We start from the raw sequence: 10,616 nt of genomic DNA, 5'->3' as shown, positions 1-10,616 counted from the left end.
CTATAGCGGTAACAATCCAGGAAATGCATGAGAGGTGAGAATTTAGACCTGAAGAAGCATGACTGGCACCTGAAAGCTTGGCCAGTAGCTTGGCCAACTATAGAGATGGTGAAAAAAAGACTTTGCAAACAATCCTCCCCTCATGTCCTACAAAGATACTCGAGCTTGCTCTGAACAAGCTAGCTGAAATAGTGAAAGAAGTATAATTGAATTAGCCAAGGTGAAACCTTTAGTTAACTGTACCTGCACCAACTAAGTTAGTTCAGGTTTTTCTGCATACCCATCTGTTATTTACTGTCTATTGGTCTATTGATGGAGTATAAGATAGTCATTCTGACTTATTAAAAAACCAACAAATAAACTGTCTGGGACCAACCTATCTGGTGGGTCATATGGCAAATGGTCACAGCTGTGGTCAGTAAGGGTACTCTGCCTTCCTTCTTGCATCTTCTTTAGTCTAAAATAGTCCAAATTTGGTGACCTTATGAGTACACTACAAAAGACATCTGTTTGATAGGATTTTTTAGGGGGCTCAGAGTAGTCTTCTTGACTGACTGAAATGTGGAAAGGCAATTTTGTAGGTGGCAGGTTAACTGAATTCTTGTTGAAATTACCATTTTGATACTGCTGCTGGTGTTTCAACATGTGAAATAGTGCACTATAGCAGCCAGAGGCATGGACAAGTGTCTTAATTAGTATTATCTTTCAAATGTAAACAGCAATACTTGAACAACAGTATTCTGCTACTGCAGCTCTTTTCTTATGTGTTATATAGTGCTGCCTATCATTTCTTTGAGTTATAATTAAGGATAGTAAACACCAAACTCCGAAGCAAACACCAAACTGCTAACAATATTCTGTATCACATATTTTAAAACAAACACATACTACTTTGAAACAGTTTATATATTTTAAATAACTGGTAGAATTTTTATCCTTCCTTTCAGACGTGCTTCAGATTCAGTTTATCTCATCAGCATGTGTGCTGTTCCCACCACATGCCATGGATTGCCAAATGTAAGTATGATTAATAAGAAATGTCAAATAACTGTTGTAAGAAATACAAGTTCAAAAAGGCAGGGTGATTAATACATTGATTTAGATATTAGCTTCTAAGTACTTGCTTGCCGTCTGATAATATTTGAAGCTTCAGGAAGATCAAGGATTAAAGCAACTTTTAGTTAAACAAAACTTTCGTCAATTCTAAACTCTGTCTTTCTTTTAAAGGATACAATAAAAACAAACCCTTTATTCTAAAGTATTTTAGGTATTTTCAGTATTGAACACAAAGCTCTGAAAAAGTTAATGATTGTTTTATTAATTCAGCCATTTTTTCCTAAAAATAAATGTAAATAGAAATATTATTCACTTTTAGTTCCAGAAGCCAAACCTTTATTATACAGCAGAAACTGGTGACTGGTACAGAAGATGCACTAAAAACATTATATTTGCCTCTAATGCATTCAGAAATCTTGTATTAGACTGTTTACCTATTTATAGTTAGGTTAAATAATTCAAATAACTAATCTGTTCAAGTTACAGAGTCATAATTGCTAACTATTGGAACACTATATTTTAGAGAAACATTTACCATATATGTAATTCAAAAATCATTCCTAGACTAGCATAAAAGATATATCTATATTTTTCACCTAATTTCCTCCTATTTATAGCATTCAAATACTAGATGTAAAGAAAGACTTAAGGCCAGGGACAGCCTTGTGATAGTGGGCAAGACTTATGTAAGTGGCACCACACTTTCTCTCTCACTAATATCACGCAGCCATAAGTACTTAAGATGTATCTATATTTTTTACACTGAATGTCCTCCTATTATAGTTAGGGCTTTTCCAAATTCATGACAGAATGGCATGAACTGCAGCTCCTTTAATCTTGCAGGGTCCCCCAAGCACGCTCCCTGCCACTGATTGGTAGAGGGGCCCTGCTTGCAGCTCACTCCCGATCAGCAGGGAAGCGAAAACTGCAGTGTCACGGAGTGGGGCCTAGGAGCAGCCGTGATCCCGCTAGCGCCCCCTTGCCGTGGCAACTAGGAGATCCAGCACCCTCTTATTCTTGCCCGCCACGTCTTTGATCTCATATAGTTTTATATGGGAGGCTGCCTTTTATCTCCTATGATCTCAGGGTGACTTGGTGCATCCCAGCCTTATGGGCTATGCGTGCCTCCTACCTCCCCTTTAGCACGCCCCAAGCCTCGCAGCTATTCCTGATGTTCTTGTGTCTCCAACCTTATACTAGCCCCTCCTGGGCTTTACTCTTGCAGGCTGGCCCCCCTTGGGCCTATGCCACGTGCTTCCCGCGCTCTTCCCCTCGCCGGGGCCTGTCTCTGTGCCTCTTGCCCCTCACGGGGCCTGTCTCGTGCCAACAACCGCACCTGGGGCTCAGGTGGCACGCAGCCGTGCCTGGCCTCCCGCGCCCTTGGCTCTCTCGGAGCCTGCTCCCGTGCCTCTCGCGCCCTTGGCTCGGGGTTTTACCGGCGCCGGGGCTCAGGTGGCACGCAGCCGTGCCTGGCCCCCTGACCCTTCTCAGGGTCTTACGCCCTCACTGGGCCGAGTACTGCCCTCTTGGGCTGGGGTCTCAACCCCACACGCTGCACCACTCTGGTGCCAAGCTGCCGCACCTTCCCGGCGCTGCTCAGTGCCCACACAGGGCACCTAGAAACCCCCAGACTATTGGGGAGCTCCTGTGAGGCCTCCTCACACCCCTACAGCCTCACCCGGTCCTCCGGATGATATACACAACAGAACCATAAGCCAACTGGCTGGAACCAAACAATAAGCCTACCGGCTGTAACAAAAACAATAGGCCTACTGGCAATAATAAAACAATAAGCCTGCCAACTGTAACAAAACCATAAGCCTACCGGCCATCACATAAAGTCCAGGCCCTCCTGGCTCTCTGGCCAAAGCCTCCCGGTCAGGCTTCTCTCTGCCTTCACCATAATGCAGCCCTCTATGTGCTCAGGCTGCACTGCTCAGTTTAGCCCTCCTGCAGAGCTCTTACCCCCAGGCTCCGACCTGGCTGTTTATAAGGGCCCAGGCCTGCCCCCTTCTGGTCACCCGACCAACCTGGTTGCTCCAGCAACCTGCACCTGAGCTGCCCTGGTGATTGGCAGCGGCCCTAATCCTTACTCAGGAACGGGGCACCCAAGTGCCCCCGTGACATGCAGTTTTAAACATGGCACTGCTTTTGCCTTGCCACCAGTCAGCAGCAAGCAGTGGGGCTGCCAGGGCCCCTCAGCCAATCGGCAGAGGGTAGGCAAAAGTGGTGCCAAATTTAAAACTGTGGTTTTTGCTTCCCTGCTGATCCGGAGCAAACTGAAAGTGGGGCCCCTCCACTAATCAGCAGCAGGGGAGCACATGGGGGCATCTGCAAGATTAAAGGAGTTGCAGTGCACACCACTTCCACTGTGAATTCAGTTGAGCCCTAATTACAGAATTCAAATGCTACCTCATGAAAAGACTAAGAAAAACTAAGAAAGCTGGACTAAGACTAAATTCAGATCACCTGTTCATTTCACACCCATAATGCTGCTTTTGGTCTTAAAGTGTCTGGGTTCTGTAACATCCAGTAAGTGACATAATCTTTTTCACATTTTGTTTTACACTGTTTCTGTGTTAACCATTGCTATTTGTGGAGAAGTAAGCATGGGGTGGGGGGTGAGGGTCTAGGACGGCAATGTTTTCATTGTTTATACAACTGTTAATGTACAACATTTCAAAAAAAGGTAATCTGTGCCAACACCTAGACTGCTGCATTGAGGGCTGCCATATTTCACCTAGACAAAACTCAGCTATGCTTACTTGGTAGCGCCCCCTCCCAGTCTTTGACTCCTATAGTTCAATATACTCCTTCCAACCAGATGAAATGACAAAGAATGGTCATCTTATACAAAGGATTAGTGAGTGGAAGATGAAGGTTGTGCCATGTCATCTGGAAATACATGGATGAAAATCAGAAAATGACACTATCTTAGTTAATAGTGAATATAGGGAAATTAACTGCTTACTGAATTAGAACCACATAGAATGAGGAGAGACCATCCACCATGTGGCAAACAAATTACAGGTACTGTGTAAATAGTGCGTTCATAATATCAGGTAATAACTTTTTACCTTACATATGTAATAAAGATGAGATACATACCTTTCTCTCTGTGCTAGTTACTTTATTTTCCACTTTAGTTTCAATGTCTTCCTTTGCTTCTTTGAATTGCTAAAGTGAACAACAAGAAAACTGAACAAAAACTGCTATTTTTCGATGTATTTCCTACCCAACAAGCAAGAGTGGGAGACTGGAAATCAAATTTGTCTTCTTCCCAGTAGAGTTGAACATTAGATTATCCCAATACTATTACAATTTCCTATGACTTGTAGCAATGCTTTTTTGCATCATTTCCAAAACAAAAGAATTCTGCTTTTGAGGTTACTTCACGTTACTGAGCTAAACAACAGCATTACTTATTCCTTTTGCATATTTCCTACCAGGTTGTATGGTATGGTGCTATGAAAAAATATGGCTATAAAACAAATCTATATTAATTTATAATAGAAGTTCCACCAGGTGCTACAGAACCACAGCACAAAGGCAATCAAGGTATGTATCCTCTTTATTGTTCCTTTAGGGACTAAAGGCCAAAGAGTCAGTTTTAGGCACCTATGAATCCTGTCAGTTTGGTATCAGATGTGCTTAACTCAATGCTAAACTGAAGAGAAGTAAAGAAAGAGACTGAGCTCAATTGTAAAAGCCTTTTTTCAAAGCTGAAGAGCTATACAATGATTTTGATTCCTGTACACTACTATACATATTTCTCCACGGACTGAGACCTTGTAGCAGTGGAGAGGCTTGTGTGTCTCAACGATCCTTAGAGCTATGTCACCTGGAGTCTCCCTCTCTTGGCAAGATCACCCATGGTGAACAGGCCTGAGGGGAAGTTCCGGAAAAACCACAGGCTGAGCTCTGTGGGGCTGAGGAGCCTCCCAGCGCTGGGCTGCGCTCGCCAGGGCTGCACTCCGAGTGGCGCCACCACTGGCGTTCCTGCTGCCTTCCGCCACTAGGCTGAGCTCTGTGGGGCTGGCAGAGCCACCTGGAGTACACCCCTGGCTCTCCCTCACCTCCTGCCACCAGGCTGCACTCTGAGTGGCTCCGCCAGCTCCATAGAGCTGAGCCTGGTGGCGGAAAGCGGGGGAATGCCACTGGCTGGGGCTGCACTCAGAGCATCTCCACCAGTGGCTCTCCCACCACCTCTTGCCACTGGGCTGAGCTCTATGGGGCTGGAGCCACTCAAAGTGTGGAGCCACTCAAAGTGTCCCCCCTTGACTCCCCCGGGGTGCATGCAGCAGTGGGAGCCCTCTGCGCCCTTGGACAATCTGCCGACAGTCCCACGACCTGCCCTGGGGCCCCTTTCACCCCAAGCCTGCCTCTACCTCTGTCCCACTCCTTCCTACACTGTGGGGACCTTGATCTGCTCCACAACCCCTCCCCCAAGCCCCTTCGCCTTCACAGAGTAGGCTGAAGCTTGCCTGGCTGCTGTGCTGGGCAGTAAGCCACATGCTGGGGCTGCGATCCTGGCTGCGTGTCTGAGTGTGTGTCCCCCCGTCACTGCAGCAGCCCAGAGCCTGTGGCTGAGCTGCCCTGTGGCCCTGCTCACTGCCCTGTGTTTGAGTGGGCTAAGCTCCGTTAGCCCTAGCCTTCCGCCACCTATGGCTCTCAGCTTATCTTAGCTTCAAGGCACCTTTTCATTCCTTTTCAGAAGTTCACAGAATCCCAGTTGCAAATTGCTGAGACATCTCAAATTCAGAAAAGATATGGAGGGAGGCTGTCAGGCTAAAAAAAGTTCAGAATTTTTGATCTATTTGGTGCCATTTCAAGATGGCAGGGGCAGGACCTCACCCTGCTATGCCCTGCTCTTTCCACTGTCTTCCCTCTCTCAACCCTTGGTCTATGCTGCAGGGAGCAAGGGCAGCCTCTGCTACTGAAGCTACTCCTGCAGGATCTCATATGCCCAGTGACCACCCCCACAGCCCCACCTGCCACCCCTGGAAGTGTGGGAGGAGTGGAGGGGATGAACCAGACTAAAAAGTGCCACTCTGTCTGTACATCTGTCCATCTGCTCGCAGCAGAGTCCATTGCTGGGAGCCTGGGGGTAATAAGGGGCAAGAACAGGTGCTGCCTGGAGGTGAGGAAGGGCTGGGGAATGTGGCAGCAAATGCAGCAGTCTGTAGAGGAGCAGCCACAAGTAGTTCTCACAGACTCAGAGTGCTGGACGGGGGGGAGAGCATATACCCCCCCCACACAGGGGGATCATGCAGCATGTTTCCTTTACTCTTGCAGCACACCCTTTGGGAATTACTGCTCTAGGCTGTATCTTACAGGCACAATTTAGTTCTTACTGGGTGTGTCTACACGTGCAGCTTAATGCACAGTACACTATTTTACTGTGCATTGAAGTGTCATGTAAAAACCATGACATTATGCTAATGCACAGTAAAACAGTCTACTGTGCGTGAAGTGTCACTAAAAAACCATGCAAATGTGCTACTGTGCATTAATGCACATTAATATAGTACCTCACATTGGAGGGCATTCATACATGTACCTATGTCTGCTTCAATGTGCTGGAAATCCAGTGCATCGAAACAGAATTGATTAATCGAGTCTGCAGAGCATGCGAGCTAATTTATGCGGTGCTGCTTTGCATACATTTGTATAAATGGCAAAATGCACATCAGCATGCAGAAAATGGTGGCGGTGCGCTTTTGAATTAAAACACCTTTGATGTGTTTAAGTTTAAAAGCATACCACCGCCATTTGCTGCATGCTTGCAAGTATTTCACCATTTATACAAATGTACCTGATGCAGCATTGAGGACTTTTAAAAGCGCCTAGTGCTGCACTGCATGCATGTATACAAATGCCCAGAGGTACTAAATTTAATGCACATTAGAAAAGACACATAAATGCATGTGTAGATGTTAATGCATATTTAGATTCATCCACTGGGTGCATCTACACATGCAATTAATGCACCTAAATTTTCTTTGCAGAAAGTTCAGGCTTATTAAAGTGCTAGCATGTCTACACATGTGCACCTGTTGGGAACAAACTGCACTTGACAGAAGCAGCCCCAGTCCAGTGTCCCTGCCAAGTGGGAATGGCTCTCCTAGCCACATGGGAATCGAGTTCTGACCTGATCTCCACATGGCTGGGACACAAATTCTAGCTGCTGGGACAGCTCTCCCAGCCACATGGGGATCAAGATGGGTCCCAATTCCCACATGGCAGGGAGACAGCTGACCTTGGAGCTGGCACAGCTCCCACCTCCCCACATCAGGGCTTAGCCAGGCAGCAGTGGATCCCTGCTGTCTGGGTTGACCAGAAGCAAATTGCTACCAGTCAGTGCCTGCATGTATGCTACTGCACAGTAGCTAATGTGTCTTTAATCTAGGACCTCTTTTCCCTGGTACTAGCAAACAGTGCATTAACCTAATTTACTGTGCAGTAAGTCCCCTGCACATATAGGTGGTGATGATTTACTGTGTATTAGAATAATCTAATGTGCAGTAAAGTGTCTCATGTAGATGTGCCCACTGGGTGCATCTACATTAGACATTTACTGCAAAGTAAACTAATTAGCTCTGCAGTCAAATTTCAGCCTCTATACATGTGGCCCTATTCAGCCACAGTAAACTAATAAACGTTGCTGTAGGTTAGTACTTGTCATCACAAGTACTATCCGGTGGTGGTGTTATTTAGTGTGCTGTGACACATGTGTAAATGCTGACACGAGTGTCCAGGGCACAAGGATGCTTCAATGCACGGGCTGCCTGCTGACTAGCCCCACGCTGGAGCACTTCATGCCCCAGCCAGCCCCTCCATAGCACATTGAGGTGGGTCAGAGCAGTCCCAGGCTGGTAGGCTGACCTCTGTGCCCCTGCAAACTGGGCCTGCTCCAACCTGGCTCAACATGTTGCATTCCCAGGCATACATGTAAACACAGCGCCTGGGAGCAATAAACTTCAAACTGTACTGGAGTTTACTGAATCATGCTAATTGCATGGGTAGATGTGCCCACTGGGTGAATTAGTGCTACTTGCCCGGTGTGCTTTCAAAAAAAAAAAAATCAAATCCTGTAGTTTACTTTGGAACTTAGAATAAACTTGAATTTTTTTACTTCCCTCAAGCTGCATTTTGTTTTAAATTACAGGAAATTCAAGAAAGATGAACTGCCTTTGACATGAAAGTGCCTATAAAAGAAGAGAGATAAGGCAGACAATGCTTCAAGTGCAGTTCAGCACTGAAAAGTGTCTTAGTAAAACGGATATCCTTAAACTTCGTGTTTACTTTCCCTGACAGATTTCTGTAGTCAACAAACTCAATTTACAAGTAAAAATCCTGTTTCAGCTGCAGCCCACCTACCTAAACCTGCCTGGAAAGTCAATCTGAGTTTTTCCTTGTCATACATCTTATGTGATAAATGTTTGATGGGGTCAAATCAGGTATTAATGACACCTTCTGGGACTTCCAATCTTGTCTGTACAAATTCACTGCTTGGGATTTTTCAAAGCGAGTATGAATCTACATTTTATGGTAACCCAGTTGCTTTTGAAAGATCAGACTCTATACACAGATGTAGAGACATAACTTTAAAATGTGTTTCCCTAGCATTGGACTTAATATATTTATAATCCCTAACTCACATATAATCTTATTTATATTTTTAATCTTATTTATTAATCTTTTTACATCTTATTCATAATTTTATCTTATTTATATTTTAAATTAAAAAAGAGAAAAAAGAAATAAATGTAAAAAGCATTTTCGAGACAAAAGTGTTTGTTGACACTATAGGCCTTTAAGTTAATTTATTCTTTGTTTTCTGTATTTACAAACTGGTTTCAAGAAGACTTCCTGCATAATCTTGAAATTTTGTTTTTTGTAGCTTTGTAAATACCCAATCCTGTAACACTTACTTAGGCAAAGGTCCCACTGAAGTCAAAGACTGAGTAAAAACTGCAAGATTTGGCCCATTGTCAAGACAGCCCAAGACACATGGGGCTGAGATTAACAAAACACAGTAACTAAAGCAGCTATGACTTGGCACAAAGTTTGACAAGCTGCAAAAAAGCAAATGTTTAAATAAGTGAAGTGGTACTGATTTTCTATTCACAACCTTTTCTCTTCTAAAACAGTATCATATTCTTTTCCAACACATTTAGATTGCAAGTCAAGCTGTGTTTTATTTTTTATTATAATAAACCCAGCCAGTTTACTGTAACAAAGACATATTAGTGGTGACCAGTGTGAAAGCAGTGCGAGACCAAGCTGGAAAAAAAGTCAAACGATAAAATAAAGGACCAGCCATCTGGAAAGTTCTTGAATCATGTAAAAAGAAAATAAAAGGCAGTGTTCTTATGAGACTAAGACAGAATACAAAAATATTTAAGAGAGGGCTCTCTCTATCCTAAGACACTTATAATCACTGGTAGGAAATCTTTCCAAATAATCTTAAATTTGTTAAATGTTTTCTAAATGCTTCCATTATATATACAAAATAATAAGTTCTTTAAAAAAGCTGTTAGCAGCATTTTTGTGTATATTTCTTCCGTAAGATCTCCACAAGATACAGCAAAATTAAAAGACTTTTTTTTTTATTCTTTCTTTACTTCTGGACAAGAAACATCCTAAAGTTTTTTTCTTCTCTCCTCCCCTCAAAAAATCAGTACCTTCAGCTATATATACTCAACACTTGAGTTATATATGCTTAAAATAGCAAATTGAATTTTAATCTATTTTTATGAAATTTGCAATAAATCTTGATTTCTAAAAATAATATAACCACAAGAAGCTTACCAGACTCTTAACTAGTAATTTCTCATTTTGAAGTTCCTTCTTCATTTCTTCATGAGCTGTAATTAACTAAAAATGAACATATAAAAATTAATGTTGCATTTTAGATTAACAGACAGTCTTCTAACACTCTTTTGAAATAGTGGGCACCTATACATGAGACATGAAGCTGTTCCAATGTGTTGTAATTACAGCACATCGGAGCAGGCTCGATTAATCGAGTCTGGTGGAACATGGTAATTACCGCACTCCAGCTGACTCCACCACCTCACGTATCAGTGTCCCTGTACTTAAAGATGGCAGTGGGGGCACTTTAACTAAAACTTGTTTGATGAGCTGTAGTTGAAGTGACCTGCTGCCATTTTTTAGTACGGGGATGCTGATATACAAAATGCTCTGGGCACTTTAATTAGAGCAGCTCGCGGAGGTGCTCTAATTAAAGTGCTCCCCCCACCACTCCCAGAGCAAGCACCTAAACACCCATAGTTTTTCTAAGAAAACACAGTAGGTAAAATGGATGATGGCCAGGCATCAGTCTTGAAGCATGTGTGGTAGGTGCAAAAGAGGTGACAAACACTGATTATACAACTTAGACAGCAAATGCACACTTCAGTTTTGTGCTGAACACACAATGAATATACACGCACAACACACAGAAGTGGGTCTCAGGATAGCTGTATGTAAAAATACAGCTGTCTCTGGACAACTGCATTCTGAAACAAATCCTGCAGTCGAAGAAAGAGATGCAG

At 43.6% G+C, this 10,616-nt stretch overlaps 1 protein-coding gene across 1 annotated transcript in view; it reads right to left on the bottom strand.

Moving 5' to 3' along the window:
• CUNH10orf67 (chromosome unknown C10orf67 homolog) overlaps positions 1-10,616 on the bottom strand; it is a 121,101-nt gene that overhangs the window by 39,174 nt on the left and 71,311 nt on the right. The window contains exons 8-9 of the mRNA XM_019508297.1: positions 9,871-9,936; positions 4,165-4,233 (exon numbers count right to left, since the gene is read on the bottom strand). Of these exons, the coding sequence (XP_019363842.1) occupies positions 4,165-4,233; positions 9,871-9,936 (135 nt within the window). The remainder of the gene's footprint in view (positions 1-4,164; positions 4,234-9,870; positions 9,937-10,616) is intronic.

This window comes from Gavialis gangeticus, unplaced genomic scaffold, assembly GCF_001723915.1.
Source record: "Gavialis gangeticus isolate Ggan-Ray unplaced genomic scaffold, GavGan_comp1, whole genome shotgun sequence".
Lineage (NCBI taxonomy): Eukaryota > Metazoa > Chordata > Crocodylia > Gavialidae > Gavialis > Gavialis gangeticus.
This window is presented reverse-complemented; position numbering and strand designations above follow the sequence as displayed.